Source organism: Epithele typhae (genome assembly GCF_022376455.1).
Source record: "Epithele typhae strain CBS 203.58 chromosome Unknown BXZ73scaffold_120, whole genome shotgun sequence".
NCBI classification, from domain to species: Eukaryota; Fungi; Basidiomycota; class Agaricomycetes; order Polyporales; family Epitheliaceae; genus Epithele; species Epithele typhae.
The window spans coordinates 49,702-67,148 of NW_025954311.1; the positions used below are offsets into that span (position 1 = coordinate 49,702).

The window sequence follows — 17,447 nt, forward strand, 5'->3', positions numbered from 1 at the left end:
CGCTTGATGTTCCGGTTCGCGGTGTTGCGAGTGATGGGCACGCCCCGCAAGTCGTCGTCGTGGGCTGGGTGTTCGGTCTGGGACACGATCAGGGTCGCCGCCTGTGTCTCGAGGCGCTATCTGCCCTGTCGTGGGTAGTGTTGCACACGGGTCGGGTACGGGTAAAATCTGTGTACCCGTACTCGACCCGTAGAATACCCGTACCCGTCTGACACGTGTACGGGTATTCACGGGTAGGAGGCTGGAGGATACGGGTATGTGCTCGGACGAAACAGTACAATAGATAGAAGAGACTCCACGAGTGAGGAACATGTATAATAATTCTACACATAGTAGGAAGCGTCGGAATCGTCCTCAATAAACTCCTCAGCGTCGCTATCGTCCTTGTCAGCTATTTCAACCTCCTGCAGCGCGGCCACATGATCAATGTCAGTCGAATCAACGAAGCCCTGCTTGCTCCAGTCTCCAAGGCACAAAATTGCTCGAGTTGAAGACGCAGATAGCCTATTTCGTACGTGCGAGAGGAGAATGCGGCCAGTACTGAAAACGCGCTCGGGATCTATGGATGCAGCTAGATTTAATGTAAGAACGACTGTAATAGGTGTCCGATAATGTGTCAGACCCACCGGGAATAGATAGATAGTCAAGGGCCATCTGAGAGAGTCTTGGGTAGTCGAATCTGTGCTCTTGCCACCATTGAAACGCGTCCTTGAGGTTCTTCTCTCTCGAAATGCGCAAGTACTTGTCGAGCTCATCTTCCTGACGAGACCTCTGCTTGGAAGAAGACGCTTGAGAGTCCAGAAGCGCATCGAATGTGTTGACAGGCTTCTCGGGACTCTGAACCATAAAGTAATGAGTGCATATCCGCGAATTAAACAGCGTACTATACTGACCTTCTTCTCGGCGCTGCCCACAGCCGCACCATCATCAGACGCGTCGGACGGTTCTGGGACGTCAAGAGAGGCGTAATTCTTCTCGAATTCCGCTCGAACCAGCTGTCTAGTCTTGGTGACCCATGATTGGGTGTATTTCAGGTCCGTTTGCGCGTACGAGAGCTTGTAGCGTGGATTCAGTACTGCGAAATATTCGTCAGCAATGACAGAACTCCACAAAGAAAGAAACACACCCATTGCGATGCGATACAGGTCCGACGAGTCTGTCAGATAGTAGTACTTCTCAAACGTCTTGAGACCGGCCTTGAAAGCCATGGAAATGGCGGGACTGTAATTCTTCTTGTCTCCCTGGAGTGTCGTCCGGATGTGTTCCATGGAGGCGAGAACGTGGCCCAAGTTTGCTTCTTTCCGAGAGAAAAACAGTGTCGCATCTTTCAGTATCTAGCGCATATGTAAGTACAGCATAAAGAGTGGCAAAAAACGTAGGGGCTGACCTGAAGAGCGTTCTTGATATCCTCAGCCATTGTCCATTCGGTTGGGTCAATCATCAGGAAAACCTTAACCAGCTAATTAGCTCTAGGTCATCTAAAATAGTGCTAATTAGCTGACTAGATGCGGATAGTTCATTAGTGCTAATTATTTTACCCCTGAACTAATTAGATTACTAGCCCCATTATCTACTGGGTAGACGGGTGATTAGAGCCCCTAGCTCTGAAGTAGATGGCTGAATAGAGTGCCTAGCTGCAAGTTAGATAGACAGATAGAGCAACTGTAGGTTTGGTCACACAAGCATATAGGAGAGTCAAACAAATTTATATTTATCATGCTACAACATACAAAGTAGACTACAAGCAACGGCACGGGCACTACTTATGGAGAAATACAGCCTCTCTGCATGTGCCCAGTGCGGACGACATGGGCGATACAAGGGCGAGGCAGGCGGCACGGGTGATGTGGGCGAGTCGAGAGTGAATTGGGCAAACGGGCGAGGTGGACGATGTGGGCGATGCGGATGAGAGGCAGGTGATGTGGCAGCGAACGGGGCGATGTGCGGGAGATGCCCAAACCGGGCGCAATACGGTGAGGCGGGAGATGCGGGTTTGGACGTGGGTGACATAGGCGATGTGGGCGAACGGGCGTCGGTTTGGCCGTGAGCTTAAACAAGCGTGTGAGCGACTGCACAGTGAGATGAGATCGACGTGTGCAAGGGGGCTGCTTACCTGGACGAGTGTGGGGGTGATGGAGGCACTGGAGCTTGCGCACGTGTTCAGACAGCGCCTTCCTCCTTGTCGTGATCGGGCACCGTCCTCAGGGCTGACGTTGTCCTTCGTGTACGTGCAGCGCATCTAGCGCATCTCCGCGTGGATATCGCACTTGCCTGTGGGAGCGTGAGGCAGCGTCAGCGTCAGCGTGGGGTGCGCGATAGCGGAGACGGAGTTGTAGTACTCACAGATGATCAGCCGAGCGGGGTAGGTGACGCAGGCGAGAGGCGGCGACGGCGTGGGCGAGGTGGTGATATGGGGATTCCAACGTCAGTGGTGCGCGTGCGCGTGAGGAGGGGTCAGGAATTGCATGGCAGAGTGGATGCATAGGGCACTTACTGTTACGGTCAGGGCCACGCCCACGTTCGCGAGACGCGCGGGAGATGGGCGAAGCGGCGACCATCCTCGGCCGCAGGAGGGCAATGAGCGGGGCAGTAGACGTGGGCGAGGTGAGCGAGATGGGTGACGTACAACACGAGAGCGAGGCAGATGAAGTGGGCGACGTGGCGGGGTGGATAACACGGGTGCAGACGGGCGAGAGCAAGACGGGCGAGGGCGGGATGGGTGAGAGAGGTGGGCGAGATGGGTGAGAGAGGTGGGCGAGATGGGTGAGGCAGATGAGACGAGCGCGTGCAGATGAGCGAGATCCAGGGTGACGCGAGCGAGGTGGGCGACACAGGTGAGGTGGACGAAGGCCCAGGGGGTTGAGACGGGCCAAGCGGACAAGACGGACAAGGCGGGCGAGGCGTGGGGCGCAGGTGAGATGGGTAAAGCTTGAAGTCAGCGACGCGGATGACGCGGATTGACATGGGTAAGGTGGCGGGGAGGGAGAGAGCAGAACGGGCGAGGGCGAGACGGGCGATGACGAGACAGGCAAGGGGAGGCCAGAGGACGACGAGGACGATGAGGACAACGACGAGGAGAGTGCTGGCAGTGCCAAGCGCTGGAGTCCACGCGACGTGCGTCGTTTCCCACGTGTCTGGACCTGCCAGCGCGTCTTTCCCTTCGCCCACTAGCACCCTGTCCTCCTCGTCCTTCCCGTCTTTTCCTCCTGGCGCAACATCCTCGATGAACAAGCCAACGCTCTCCTCACCTGCCGCTTCCTCGATGAGCTGTTGCGGGCCCCTATGTTTTGGTGAGTCTCCCGTTGTGTGGCACTGCCAGTACCAGCTTGTCGTCCCCATTGTCCTCATCGTCTTCCCGTTTTCCAATTGCTCCTCTTCTATGCCGACCACGCCAGCCTCCCGCGCTCCATGCGTACAAGACCCACTGGCTCCCCACCCCCCTCCTCTCCCTCAAGGACGTCTTCGAGGGCGCTGGCCATGAAGTCGTTGTTCATTATGGTGAGCTCTCGTTTTTCCTACACATCCTCTCCTCCCCTGCCCGTCTCACGATCACATCGTTCACCTCGCCTGTTTCGCCCATTTCACGCACATCGCACGGGTCACGTCACGTGCGTCCGCGTCGCCCATCTCGCCCCTACCTCACCCACCTGGCCTGTGTCCCACGTCGCCCCACCTCGATGACCTCGCCCGCGTCGCCCGTATCGCCTGCGTCGCCCACATCACCCGCGTCGCCCCGCCTTACCTGCATCGCCCATCTCGCCCATCTCATCGCGCCGCCCACCTCGTTCCCGCATTGCCCACCTCGCCACCTCACCCTGTCTCGCCCCCGCATCCGCATCCGCGTCGCCCGCCTAGCCCATCTCGTCTGCGTCATTCTCGCTGCGCCCTCCTCGCGCCGTCACCCAGCCTCCCGCTCCCCGCTCGCGCCTCCAGCTGAGCCGTCCCCCAGTTCGGTGGCGCGCTCTGCCTCCTCGTCACCCTCCCGGTGCTCAGCGACCTCCGCGCCCTCCTCCGGTGGATCTGTGTTGCCCGCCGCCATGCTCGCGCTCCGCGACAAGGCCGTACGCTGCCGCCTCGAGCGCTACTACCGTGCGGCCTACTATGACCGCGAGCACCCCCGCGCGCTCCAAGGGCTGCGCGCGCACCGTCGCGAGCACCGTGATCACGACAGCCCCCGTCTCTGCGAACCCGAGCGCGAGCGCGAGCACGAGCACGCCGCACAGCGGGACCGTGCGGACGCCCCGCGAAACCCCAGCATGCGATCGCACTCGACGGCGCGGGCGACGGCGTCGAGCGCATCTACATGCCCGGCACACTCTGCACGCTTGCTGCGGGACTCGCCGCGAGGTGCGCACCATGGCCCCCTTCGTGCCGGAGCGCACCATGGCCTGGCTGGGCGCACGAAGACCATGTAGACGGGGCGGGAGAGGCGCACGACGAGTAGCTAGACATTAGTTCAGATCCGGTACAAATAGATTTGATTTAGATCCACTAGCTGTGGCAACAGAACGACTAGCTACATAGTTGCGAGAGGTGAAACATAGTGATCAAATAGTATGACTAGCTGTTCATAGTGTGCTAGCATGAATAGCTAAGTCGATAGTGCTAGTGCTAGTTAGCCTAGAGCTAATTAGCTCGTTAAGGTTTTCCTGATGATCTCGAGGTGTCGCAGATCGTTTGTCTTGTCTGAGGTCAGCCGGTCCACAGCAGCACGATATTTGAGCGAGAGATGAATCATATCTCCAGTTGAGTGCCACCTAGTGCGAACATCTCGAGGCAGCATCCGGGGAGGAAGCTGGAGATCTCGAAGAATCTCGTTCCATGCTGGAAGAAGCTTCGTCGGAGAATTTATAATTGCGAAGGAGATCTGACGAAGCTGCTTGAAAGCGATTAGAACTGAGAGCTATTCCAAGGAGTAAACCATACCTTATGTATCACGCTCTTGGCAGGCTCAACGCTTGCCCGGAATTTCTTCACCTCGTCATCTGTCATAGATGAAAATATGTCGGTGAGGTGTGAGTCTTCCTCCAAGTCGTCATCGGACTTCTTCGACTTCTTGTCCGACTTCTCGACACTTGGAGCAGTGTCGAATACAGAGATGATAGACTTAGCAACGAGATTGACCACATGGCAGAGGCACCGGACTCGAGCACGGCCACCAAGGAAGGAGTCGATTGCTTCTTCCATTTTCTGTATCATGACATTATTGTTGGACGCATTGTCACAGATAATAGCAAGCAGCTGTTGGGAGGTCTTAGCAAGAATATCCAAGGCACTCATACTATTCTGAACTCGCCTTCTTGAGCAGATTGAAGTCTGAAAGAATCTCGAGGAATACCTTAGCAAGATTCTCGCCACTGTGAGACTAAACAACCCGATTCAAACGCGTGCACACAGAGAGAATGCGATTGAACACACCTTTGCGACCTCCACAATGTCAAGCAGTATCTGAACACGCTTCCCATCCCGCTCGAAATGAGCAGTAACAGCCATGAAAGGGCGGTGATTGGGTGACGTCCAGCAGTCTGTCGCCAGGCTGACGCGTCCCTGGTGCGTCTGTGGAAGCATTGAGATTGTGTGAGTGAAGGTCTCGACTGAACACATGCAAATACCTTGAAGAAATCCGCCCATCGCTCCCTTGTACGCTTGAACAGTGTCTGGATATCTCGAGAAACCGTCATGCGAGACGGGATAGTGAATCCAGGACGTCCGGACAGCATTAGCGTCTTGAAGCCGTCATCTTCAACAATGCTGATTGAGCGAAGGTTTTCACACACCCATTGGGCAGTGACGGCTCTATTCAGTATATTAATTGGCCAGATATATTAGTAAGAAGCTTGCGGTACTCACCTCGTCTGCATCTTTGTCAGTGGCTTGTGGCTTGGAGTCAGAGAAGTCTTTTTCGGTGCCGAGCCGTCCGGTGTCTTCAAAAAGCGACTAATATCGCCGTCCGTGGCGAATACCTTTGCAGCGACGCGAAGAGCGGCATGGTCTTTGCTCTTCTTGGCGAGTTTGACCACATCGGCATTGAAGCACGCTTCAACGTGCTTCCACAGGTTCCCGGGTGAGCTGGAGTCAGCCGTGTCAAGAAACCTGTTCTGATCTTGACGGCATTTCACACAGCAAAATACAAGGCATGGACGGCCGTCCTTACACACCGCCTTGACATCCTCCTTGTAAAAGGAGTATACAGCAGAGTCTCGTCGCTTCTGGAGGGCCTCTGTGGGTTCATAGTAAGGACACAAACGCATCACAAAGAGTGTAAACACTTACCGAGACGATTACGAGCCTCTGCAATGCATTCTTCCGGTGTCTTGCGCTTGCTAGACTTACTGACGGAATTTTCGCCAGCTGTCTCTGTGAACAGGCAATGTTAGATTACACTCAACAGCGACACGGCCTAAAATCTCACCAGTAATCTCCGGGTCTTTCAGGGAATGTGAGTCCGTTTGCCTTGATTTATCGCGTCTCTGCCTCTTGTTGCGTTTACCATCTGATCCAGAACGTCTGCGCTTGTCAGACACAGCAGTGGAGGACTCTGTCGTGGGTTTGGCAGCGACAGAAGGTTCGACAGATGGGGGCATAGTGATCTGGAAGGGATTCAGAAACCAGAAAAGCGATTTAGAGGAGAACGACAGTACTAGACAGGGTTCAATGTTTTGAGTGAGTAGGAGATGATATGGAGGACGTCCTGCACCTCAGACTGACGGTTCAATCGCTTAAATACCTGAGATGAGGACCAAAATATGTCATAAGAACACGGCTCTCGCAACAGAGCTCCGGAGATCTTCGGCCAATGCTCCTGAGCGCATCAAAGCAATGATTCAGCCTGTGCTGAGACAAACACGCATTTTGAACATGTGGCTAACCATGATGCTTGAAATGGAAGGGATTTAAGCCTCGTGTATGGTAATCAGACTCTGGTTCTTCTCTCTGATACTCCTGCATCGCAAATTATTATGCCTCATGCTAAACATGAGGAAGATATGCACAGAAAAATGACGTCATATGCACACACTCTGTTTGTGCTGTCCATGGATTGGCAATAAGCTCACCTTGGCACTCAGAAAGAATACAAATCGAGCAAATACGGAGTGAGATAAATGCTCACATGCCTATGCTCATGACAGACACCCCACATGATAGTCAGGTACGATCTAAAGCGTGTAGAGAACGTGTTTTCCCTGTGCTGATACATCAGAAGTATCAGTGCTCACTTGGTTTGAATTGTGCACCACCTCACAGCGCATAAAACACTACAAAGGTAACACTTTTATGTGTGCATTATGTTCATTGATATGCCGAAATTCTTCAGCAAGCCCTGATTCAAAGGGGGAGCTCGTATTTTTGAATACATCCACCTGCACTTGCATCGCTTTCATGAGCGCCTATGAGCGCCCGAGAACACCGGACCGTGGACGGCCGTCTGCTAGCCTATAGTGTGCATGATGCCGGTGCGGCTTCTCAAATGCTCCGAAAGCCGGGGCGAACAGAAAAGGATGCATCCAAAGCTTCGGTACAAAATTTATAACACATGCGGGTGGTGCGGGTACGGGTAGGGGTGCGGGTAGAGCGCGGGTACGTCTGTCTCCACCCGTACTCGTCCCCGCACGGGTATATACCCGTACCCGCGACGGGTATACCCGACCCGTGGGCAACACTAGTCGTGGGTGGGTACCAATCCAGGAGGAGATCAGCGAGAGGCGAGCGCATACAGCCGCAGAGGCGTACGCGGGAGGTGAGTCTGGCGATGACGTCGCCGTGACACGTCAGGGATAGTTCAGTGCGCCCATACCCTTTCTATGGCGGGTGGATTGCAACAGATGTCGGATGGATGATCTGGGGGCGCCGCGCCAGATGTGCATCAAGGTAAATTCTAGTCAAGGTTGTGGGGGCGCTGGACGGAGGTGGAGGGACGGGAAGGCATCGCGGCGCGGCCCGCGCAGAGTGGTCCCCGTCCCACTCGATCGAGCAGCGCGTTCCGCCTGCGGGCGGTCGCGTCAGTCAGCTGGGGAGGTGCACACAGGAGCAGGCGCAAACGCACTGATCCCCCGTGAGCCTTTTTGGAGCACAACGTCGTTGGGGCGGGGCTTGCGCCCGAGCCGGTACGTGCGCGATGCGCTTGAAGTGTGGGTTCGCGGAGGTGTAGGGGAGGGGCACGCCCCGCCAGTCGTCGTCGGCCGGGTGTTCCGCCTGGGACACGAGCTGGGTCGCCACCTGCGCCTCGAGCTCAGGCTGTGTTTCCTCCACCGTCGGTGGGTACCTATCCGGGACGAGATGAGCGACACATACAGCGGGAGAGGCTTACGCGAGTGACTCTTATTGTGCATACCCTTTGTACGGCTGGACAATTGCAGCCGGGCTCGAGTAGATGGTCTGGGGGCGACGCACAAGGCATGGACCAGAGTAAATTCCGGCTACGGTTAGGAGCGCTGGACGGAGGTGGACTCAGTCCAAGGCTGGTCAGCAAGCGCCAAGCGCTGGGCGAAAGAGGCGTTACCGCAGGCGCTCGATTGCGTCATGCACGCGAGGAGGACGACTCCGCGTCGAGCGAGCTCGCCTTCCCCACCCTCTACACCACCTCGCGCTCTCTGAGCCCGTCTCGTACTTGCACGCGTCCGGGCTTCGAGAAGAACATCGAGTCCTGCCATCTACGTTCCAGCTCTCCGTGATCAAGGTCCGTGCCTCTTCCTTTGCAACCAACAATGTCTAACGTGAACCCGACAGGACGCAGTCGCTGTAGATCCGGCACAGTTCGTCTACATACCTCCAGAACAGGCTATCACCAATCAGCTGAACGAGGTTCACGCGAGACGCGTCTTGCACGCCGTCGGTCTGTGCACACGCGTCTTCGACCTCGTGGGGGTAGCGGAGGGCAAGGTGCGGCTCTGAGATGGATATCTGTGGTACAAAGATCGGTGAGTCTGTCTCACACTATGACTACTAATTCTCTGCGTCTTCCGTCCCTTTGGATCCGAGGCCATCCTCACCAAGATCAAGTCCTCGGATGAGGACGGTGTCCGACGTCCGTCTATTCCGCCTTGTTCTCGCGCCCCGAAGCTCACTCGCGCGTAGTCACTGTCGCATCTTTGACGACATCTACGTTCCCCTTGTCTGCCTTCCGGAACCTTGCCCCTTGTACGTGCTCCTCTCTCTGTCCTGTCTTCCCCGAAACCCATGCCGTCCCCCAGCGACCCGAAAGACTGAGCACATTTCTGGCTGCCGGGATCGGAAACAACCTCGTCTCACGAGCTCCTCGAATCGCCCCTGACGGACCGGGTATACATCGACGCCGGCGATATCCTCCGGGCGCGGGCCGAGGCAGACGAGTTCCTTGACGATGAGCTCGGACCGCCGAAGACGCGTGAGGTTGTTCAGCAGGCTTGTGAGGTGCGCCGTTCCCCGTATACCATCACCGTGAGTGCCTTCCCTGCTTCCCCCGTTGGTGGAAAATTGCTTATGTCTTATTCTGATTCCAGTGCCGGATGTCAGAACAGCGACTTGGGCAGTGGAGGAACGCTGGCGTCGAAACAACGGAGGATGGCTGGCATGTAATCAGCCCGCATCGCGTACTTGTTTGCTCGTATCCTTAGATGACATGTTGTAACCTCGTTCACTTCAACCAGGACCAGCATTTCTAACTCGAGAGGAAGCGGAGCTGGAGGATGAAATTTCGCATCTGATTGCCATCACAAGCTATTCTGTAGAATATGTTCTCTGTTCTCGCCATATAGACGTACACGAAAGAATGAAGCCCAGGACCAGTCACCCCACGTCCTCCGTAGCCCTGCACATGCAACACCATCGCATGAAGACGCGCACGACGAAAATCTAAGGTGTGCGCGGTATATCCGTGGGTGCTGCTGGCGAAGTGGCAGAAGCTGCGTCGGGCGTCATGGGCATTTCGTGTGGAGTGGCAGCGGCGTCCACCACGGGAGAATCCGCAGGGCTGTGAGACGGGGTCAGCGTCGGGAATCGCACAAATGAAGGACGGATACGAGCTCGGGTTCCGCAGCTTGGTCGTTGTGTTTCTCCGAGTGAGGATCTGCAGCGGCAGACGACACGTCCGGTGGAGGGGCCCGGCACGGCAGGACCTTCGACGTGAGATTGAGGAGGCGAATTTTGCACATGCCCACCCAACCACCCTGCGGCTCCATGTGACGCCAATCCTCCGTTCCAACGAGCTGTATGAATGCGTGCTCGAGTGCCGCAACGAGCGACGGTGTGACCAGATAGCGTATGCCGTCTGGGGAACGGGAGTGGAGTTGGTGCATGTCGATCAGGATCCCGCAGAACCAGTTGCAGGTGTCGTCCAGTAGTACAGGCAGCGACCAGTCGATCGTGTTGAGGAGCGTTTCGAAGGAGGAGAACGCGTGCGCGACGAACGGCTGGATCGCAGCGATGCCGTCGCACTCACGAATCCTGGGCGCCGAGTGCTCGACGAGTTGCCAGATGGAGTCGATATGCCTGTACATGAACTGGAGCTCCCCTGTGAGGACGTCTTGAGAAGGCGGGTCTGCGCGTCGGAGGCTACGGTCGCTGACGAGTGTTTGCATCCGGTGGGCTGCCGCAAAGGCAGCTGCGGTCACGATGAGCGCCCTGAAGTTGACGGGGTTGAAGGTGAAGTCGCAGACGCACCGAGTTGCAAAGTTCCAGCGTCGTGGATCATCTGGAACGCGTCGTTGCCCCGCAGAGTTTCCCATTCTGAGTCTGCACTCGCAGGTTCGACCGTTCTTTGCACGCTGACGAGCAGTTGGACCGCAGTCTGTTAAACTCAGATGAAGCAGGCGTTCTTGGAGAGTTGGCGTTCTGGTCTTCTCCACTCTCTAGCATTTCGACAGAGAATTGGCCGTGCAAGACGGGGATCGTAAGCATCTTGACCATGAAGTCTGGCCATTGTCGCCAAGACCCGTAGAGGTCTGAGAGGCGTTTGAAGGTCCAGTCCCGATACGACTTTGCAACCGTGGGTCGCCGGATAGGCATATCGCAGCCGTGTGCGCCATGCCCGTGTTTTGAGAGCTGACCAACGCCCAGTGGACCGTCTGGGCGTCGAGATCGGTTGCGTTTTGTGAGATAACAGCCTCTTCGTCGCCTTTCCATACAGTGTTGGGCTCTGGAAACCTCAGCGATAATGCAAAGTCGTGGAAGGTCTGTCTGCGCCCAACGGTAGCAGTTTCAAGGTAGCCCCAATCGCTCTGGTAGAGGGTGCGAGAAAAAGAGCGGAGGGCAGGTATGATTGAACAATAAATGAGCGAGTAGAAACTGAGAATGACACTCCAGAGAGAATGGAAGGCCCTGGATTGAGGCGAAAAGTAACACATCGATGGATGCATCGAGGGAATGATCGTTGTGCGATGATGAAAAGCAGGAGCATCCCAACGAGCGTTGCAGTGGCGGCAAAGACGTGGACGTCGGAGTGGAAGAGGAGGACGAGGAGGCCGGCGAAGAACAGAATGACGGCAACGATAAGGAGAAGTGGCACAAGCGAGATGATGAAAGGGATGTACGCCTTGTTGAGGTTCGAGAGCCGGTAGATTCGACGTCGTGTGATTGGTGCGGAGAACCCGTAAAGCCCGGTGTTGTACTCTTTGAGCCATTGCTTCACCATGATTCCGATCGTCCCGGACGACAAGCTGAAGGTGAGACTAGTGAACCAGAGCGCATTCACCCACACGACCCAGGTCTCGGGACGAAAGGGGGTCGGCACGATGTCCCCGAACGCCAAGGCGGTGGAGTTGACGAAGGAGGGATTGAGCGCAAAGCTTTTCAGCTGCGCAGAGACCTGGGTCAGGATCGCGTTGGTTTGATCGCTTTGTTGAGGCTGGAGCATTGCGAAGGCGATGGTGTTGAATGCGGTGAGAGCGGCGGAGAACAGACCGTCCTGAGTGATCGCGGGTGAGTGTCACTGCCGAGGCACGAAGGTCGACACGTACAAAGGTCAAGAGGCCGTCGATCTCCTTGTTCCACTGGTCGACGAGCTCGTCGCTGTACTTCTCCGCCGTCTTTCTCGTCTCGTTCCATGCCGCATCGATCTCCGGCTGCTTGTACTTGTTAGACGTTTGCTGCACCGATCATTCGGAACGTTCAGCATAACTTGATGCAGCCGAGTGAGATCTGGGACGTACCTTCATACCATCATTGATATCGGGCAGTTGTGTATTTCCTGCTGCTAGCAACGGTCCGATACGAGTCTGCGCAACCCATGAACCTCTCTCTGGCAGAAATTGAACGATATACTCACGGGTTCAATCCCGCTGGTGTTATGTTCCGTTCTGATCCCTTCTTCTGCCGCTTGTGGGCGCTTATCAACGGTAAGCGTACGAGAGGGACGTGGAAACGATCACACGATACCTTCTTGAATTCGTCGAGAATCTCCTTCAGCAGGACGCAGACTTTGTCAAGGGACGTGTTCGCCTGGTCGAACTGTGTGAGCCAATTTTAGCTTCCGAAAAGAGAAAAATAAGCATACTGGCAGCGTCACGGAGGAGGGTGTATCTTCAGGGAGACGAGCCGTGTCTGAGGCTTGTTGAATGGACAAATGCGCCGAGGTCTGAGTGTGAGTGTCACATCAGCCGGTTGTTCGCGTCATTGGGTGATTCAAGTCTGTGCGTACCGGAGCGCGGGGCAGTGAATGCTTGGCAGAGACGGTCGGCGAGGGCGGCATAGTGAGGCTGATTGGGATGGAGTTTCCCTGAGCGCCGGATCTTGCGAGACGGGATGTGAGCGGGGACGTGGCTGGGGAGGAGGACGGGGAGTGAACGGAAGGTGAGCTGAAGAGAAAATACAGCCTACCCATGTTATAGACGCATGCGTTGACCGGCGCAAACTCCGCCTGGCAGTTCCGCGGGACGAAGGAGAGGGCTACGGTCGACGCTGGGCTCATGCTCGTGCACCACACTCGCCAAACGTGGGCGTGTGGGATGGCCCTGCGCGTCCGTCTTCGCGTTCGACTCTGCAGAGTTCTACCCCTCGGTCACCCACACGATGCTCGCGAGCATGACCCAGTGCGCCGCCAGGGATAGGCGCCAGCGGAGTTACGCCTCGGTCGGAAGCGGGACCGCGAGCGGTACCTGCGCACCATTTTCCTCTCTCTCTCTCTCTCTCTCTCCCTCGTTTCACGCTTCGCACCCCGTTCAGGCGTCCGGCGACACCCGGTGCCAGCCATCTCTTTCGCCCATCCTCCTGGCGGCGCCCACGACACGCACAACATGCGAGGACGTCCTTCCGGACGTGAAGAGGCTCGTCCATCCGCCTCCCCCGCTTCGCGCCCTCCGCCGCGCACCTGAGCACCCAATCGCGGGCGCCCGGTGCCGCGTTCCTCCTTCGCCGCCGGCCTGCCACCCTCTGGAGAACTGCGGCGTGCGGGGGTCAGGGTGTTGGTGTGTGCACCGTGAGTTGCGGCGACCACTAGCTCGGTGAGTACACCCGTTTTTTGTGCTCTCCACCTCTGCTTTACCCCCGTCCACCTTGCCCTCCTCCCTCTCGCACGCGCCGTGCTTGTTCACGCGGGCACGTCCGACCGTGGACAGTCCGCACGGCGTCGCTGCCGGTCTTATCCCACCCTCCGCGTCGCCCTCCCAGACCACTCTTGCACTCGTCCAGCTAGTCCATGCGAGCATGACCAAGCCGCGCTCTGCGCGCAGCATCACGTCCCGGCGAAGATCGTCGGCAAGACTCGCAGGGAATCGGTGGTCATCGAGGAGGTCGAGTGCAAGTACCTCGGCGGTTTCGAGTGAGTCCTGAGACCATCACCAGACGTTGCTGTACTCATCCAGGGCCAACCTTTTACGCTCTACCCGCCAGTGACGGCACCTCTTGCGCGCTGAAAGTTGCGCATTGGACGTTGACCGCGGCATCGACAATATCTATTCGCCGAACTCTCTCGTGAGCGTATGGCACAAGCTTCTCAAACTCACCCTCGACTCGACTTCGGCACCTCCGGGTCCATCCTTCCCAACCTCTATCTGCCCCTCGCGTACCCTAAAGGCGTGCGGCTCACCCTCGCGAGCATCTCCGGCAAGCTCTCTCCACACCGGCTAGTGATGCATTGATGCTTGCCTCCGTCTCGATTGGCGGTACCTCAAACGAAGACACGACACCATCCAGATGGACTGGCCCGGGCTCCCCTCACAGTTGGCAGACGGGCTATACGGCTGGCAAGAAACGTTCACGCCGCTCGGCGAGGGCGTAATCGACCACACCACGCAGCGGGCGTTGCGCTGATGTACACGGACTTGCGCGTGTGCCTTTCGCGCGCAATCGCTTCTTCCTCGTCGACGACACCCGTTGCTCGTCACCCTCACCGGCGACAACACGACAACACGACGACGCTCGTCGACTTCGATTCCGATACGCGTCCACCGTTCCGCACGCTGGTGGCCGGTCCTGAACGACGGCGGCGGTACGGCTCGTCACGCGTGGCACACACGCCAGCAGGCGCGCCCTGCCGCGAGGTTCTTGGGCGACGAAGCGGGTGGGGTGGAGCGCTACGAACTACAGGTCCGCACGCTCCATTTTCTCGCCCCGCGGTCACTGACACCGGGCGGTCTCTTTCTCCCGACAGCACTGCAATGCTGGCACGGCGTTCGAGCGTGTGTCGGGAACGCACACGGACGGCGACGTCAACGTGAAGCCCGCCACCTTGACCGATCCCACCGTAGTACACCTCCAGCTCGGGGTACCAGAGTGCGGCTTAAAGGAAACGCACCAAGAAGATAGCGAACGCGCGCTGCAGCCGTGCGCCGTTCTGCTGCTCGCACGCGCGGTGCGGTGCCTGTCCCTGGTACCGACGCGGTCGCGGATACGCCTGCTGGCCTGCGCGTCCGGAGAAGTGGGGCGTAGACTCTTTGCGGGTGTTTTTAGTTACAAGATAGCTCGCGGCCGTGCAAGATGCATATATACGTGAGATGTTTTACAGTACAACTGTGTAATGCCATCGGGTTAAGCGCACGAACCTCCACTGGTTGCCGAGAGTCCACCGTGTGGGTGGGTGCACGGGTTGGGCAACTATGACCCGCAGCCGTACCCAAAGCACTGGTGATCCCCTCCCGGGGGTACAGGCTATCTATGATCCTCGTCCGCGCCCACCGCCTGCTTCGATGCGCACGCGTCGGCCTTCAGAACAAAAACTGGGCCTCGTCCGTGCATCGCTTCTGACGAAAGCTAAAGCACGTCAAAATATCTTACTCCAGTGAGCACCCGGGAGATCGTTCGCACATGTACTTATGCGTATGCGCATTCTATAGCGTACGACAAGACAGAACACGGAAAGCATCCACACGAAAGCACGACAAAAATGTACACATAAAGCATTTTTGGGCGTCGCTGACGCGACTAGTCCGTACCCTCCACTTCCGCGACAGATATCTCTAACCGCTCCGTCCGCGGCCGCTTCGCCACACGCCACTCCCCTTCAGAGTCCTCCTGCTCCTGCGTCTGCAGGGGCATCGACGCCGCGTCTCCGTATCCTTCGTCGTCACTCTCCTCCCCCAATGACTTGCGCTTCGCCCCCTTGCGCGTCGACGACCTCCCAACCCGTTTGTCGCCTTCGAGCGTTTTGTTTCCTCGCGTCGGCGTCGCCCCCTTTGTCGCGCGAGGCTCGGGCTCCTCCACCTGCTCCTCCACAGGCCCCCCACCGACTTCACCCGAAGCCTCGGCAGCCCACGCACGCATGTCCTGCGACGGCGCCGCGAGCTTCTCGCCCGCCTGCCGCGCTGGCTCCCCTCGCTCGCGGCGGAGCGTAGGCTCGACGGCGCGTGGCCGTCCCTGACCCCGTCGGCGGCGTCAGGGTCGCCGCGGGCTCGGGCGACGGCGGGTGCACGGCGAGGATGAGGCTCAGGCCGTCGAGGGACGTGCACGAGCCCGCCGCAGGGCGCGTCAACGCGGCCTGCTCGCCGCCCCGGGCAGTCTTCACGGGCCCATCAGCGGGGCGGCGGGCGGCGGGTGTGCGCGGGCTCCGCGCCGTTCGCGAGAGACGGGAAAGAGGGGAGCGTGCGGAGTACTTGTGGGCGGGGTCCCGCGGAGAAGCCGGGGCGCGCCTTCGACCTCCGCCTCGGCCGCGAGCCATGGGTGGTTCAGCGCGCCGGTGAGCGACATGCGCTCGCTCTGGGAGGACGCGAGGAGCGCGCGGATGGACCGCTCGGCTGTGTGTGGGGGGGCCCGCCGTGTCAGCTCGCGTGGCCAGGAAGAGGGAGGAGACACGGACCCTGTTCGCTCACGTCGCACTCATACAGGAGCGTCCCGCGGGTCACGACGATGGTGCGGATGTCTACGTTCTGCGGGTCCGCGTCGAACGGGGTGCTCTGCGTGAGCCCGATCAGCACGCGGCCTTCGATTGCGTCGCCCGCACGGACGCACATAACGAGGACGATCACGCCGACGCTCCAGCTGTCCAGTCCCTGTCCAGAACGTTCTCCGAGTTCAGGTCGCGGTGAATGATCCATTGATCGTGCACGTACTGTAGACAATGGTCGGAGGGCGGTGAGATGGTGAGGAGAGAGGTGCTCACGGAAAGGGCGTCGCAGATCTGGTACGTCTTCCGCTGTGTCTCGACCCCGTTGTAACGACAGTGAGCGCAGATATCAGTCGTCAGGCCTTCAAGCTTCAGGTCTCAGGCCTTCAGCTTCAGGCCTTCAGGGCTGATCTGGAGGGCGTTGTCGGTGAGTGGTGCAGTGCGGCGCCGGGATCTCACATACTCGCGAACGTCCCGCCCATCGAAAAGTCGGCGACCTTGACCGCTACCCGCGAGGAGTTATCTCCGTCCTACTAGGTCGAGCAATGCATTCCGCCTGCAAGCTGCTGCGTCGGTCAGCTGGGCGGGGGCGCAGGGGGGCGGGTGCGGACGCACTGATGGCCCGCGAGCCTTTGTCGAGCACGACGTCATTAAGGCGGGGCTTGCGTCCGAGCCGGTACGTGCGCTGCGCCTTGATCAAGAGGTCGTTTCGTTCGATGTGCGGGCTCGCGGCGTTGCCACAGGGAATGAGGCTGCCGCTGGCTGGGTGGTCCGTCTGGGACGCATGCTGGGTCTCCGCCTGTGTTTAGAGGAGCGTGTCTCCTCCATCGTGGGTGGCCAGTACCTATCCGGGACGAGATCAGCGAGGAGCGAGCGCATACAGCGGCGGGAGAGGCGTACACGAGCTGTCTGGCATCGATGACGTCACCGTGCACGACTCGTCCGCATCAGGGAGAGTTCAGCGCACCGATCTCTCTCTCTTTACGGCGGGTCGATTACAGCCGATCTCGAGTAGACGAGATATCCGGGGGAGACGGGACAGGTATGCACCAGAGTATATTCAGGCTACGGTTGTGGGAGCGCTGGATGGAGGTGGAGGCCGGACGGGTTCGAAGACGAGAGCACCGCGTGGGATCCTATAGCGCGCATTGGTCTGGCGTCTACACTCCCTCCATCCGCGCGCGCACAATTACACCCACGCGCCGTCCTCCTCACT

The 17,447-nt window shown here is 58.1% G+C and overlaps 7 protein-coding genes across 7 annotated transcripts; 1 reads left to right on the top strand and 6 right to left on the bottom strand.

Moving 5' to 3' along the window:
* Nucleotides 1–1,007: 1,007 nt before the first annotated feature.
* Nucleotides 1,008–1,334, bottom strand: BXZ73DRAFT_11944 (uncharacterized protein; the record flags this gene model as incomplete). Its single annotated transcript, XM_048017456.1, has 2 exons — nt 1,008–1,075; nt 1,127–1,334. Coding segments are annotated over 2 exons (276 nt in total), but the record flags the coding sequence as incomplete, so codon positions are not given.
* Nucleotides 1,335–2,538: 1,204 nt separating this feature from the next.
* On the top strand, nt 2,539–4,524 carry BXZ73DRAFT_82529 (uncharacterized protein; the record flags this gene model as incomplete). Its single annotated transcript, XM_048023724.1, has 6 exons — nt 2,539–2,728; nt 2,972–3,114; nt 3,172–3,290; nt 3,320–3,498; nt 3,907–4,347; nt 4,487–4,524. The coding sequence occupies 6 exons, from the start codon at nt 2,539–2,541 to the stop codon at nt 4,522–4,524; spliced, it is 1,110 nt and encodes a 369-aa protein (XP_047871652.1).
* Nucleotides 4,525–4,681: 157 nt separating this feature from the next.
* BXZ73DRAFT_14875 (uncharacterized protein) lies at nt 4,682–5,007 on the bottom strand (the record flags this gene model as incomplete). Its single annotated transcript, XM_048017503.1, has 2 exons — nt 4,682–4,876; nt 4,927–5,007. Coding segments are annotated over 2 exons (276 nt in total), but the record flags the coding sequence as incomplete, so codon positions are not given.
* A 78-nt stretch (nt 5,008–5,085) lies between these two features.
* Nucleotides 5,086–5,244, bottom strand: BXZ73DRAFT_8846 (uncharacterized protein; the record flags this gene model as incomplete). The annotated part of the gene is made up of 1 exon (XM_048024956.1): nt 5,086–5,244. A coding segment is annotated over one exon (159 nt), but the record flags the coding sequence as incomplete, so codon positions are not given.
* A 258-nt stretch (nt 5,245–5,502) lies between these two features.
* Nucleotides 5,503–6,197, bottom strand: BXZ73DRAFT_8698 (uncharacterized protein; the record flags this gene model as incomplete). The annotated part of the gene is made up of 3 exons (XM_048024369.1): nt 5,503–5,556; nt 5,613–5,796; nt 5,851–6,197. Coding segments are annotated over 3 exons (585 nt in total), but the record flags the coding sequence as incomplete, so codon positions are not given.
* A 4,925-nt stretch (nt 6,198–11,122) lies between these two features.
* On the bottom strand, nt 11,123–12,023 carry BXZ73DRAFT_56612 (uncharacterized protein; the record flags this gene model as incomplete). The annotated part of the gene is made up of 2 exons (XM_048021491.1): nt 11,123–11,881; nt 11,934–12,023. Coding segments are annotated over 2 exons (849 nt in total), but the record flags the coding sequence as incomplete, so codon positions are not given.
* A 3,310-nt stretch (nt 12,024–15,333) lies between these two features.
* Nucleotides 15,334–16,442, bottom strand: BXZ73DRAFT_82532 (uncharacterized protein; the record flags this gene model as incomplete). Its single annotated transcript, XM_048023725.1, has 3 exons — nt 15,334–15,765; nt 16,045–16,142; nt 16,205–16,442. 3 exons carry the CDS (start codon nt 16,440–16,442, stop codon nt 15,334–15,336), a joined length of 768 nt encoding a protein of 255 aa, XP_047871657.1.
* Between the last annotated feature and the right edge of the window lie 1,005 nt (nt 16,443–17,447).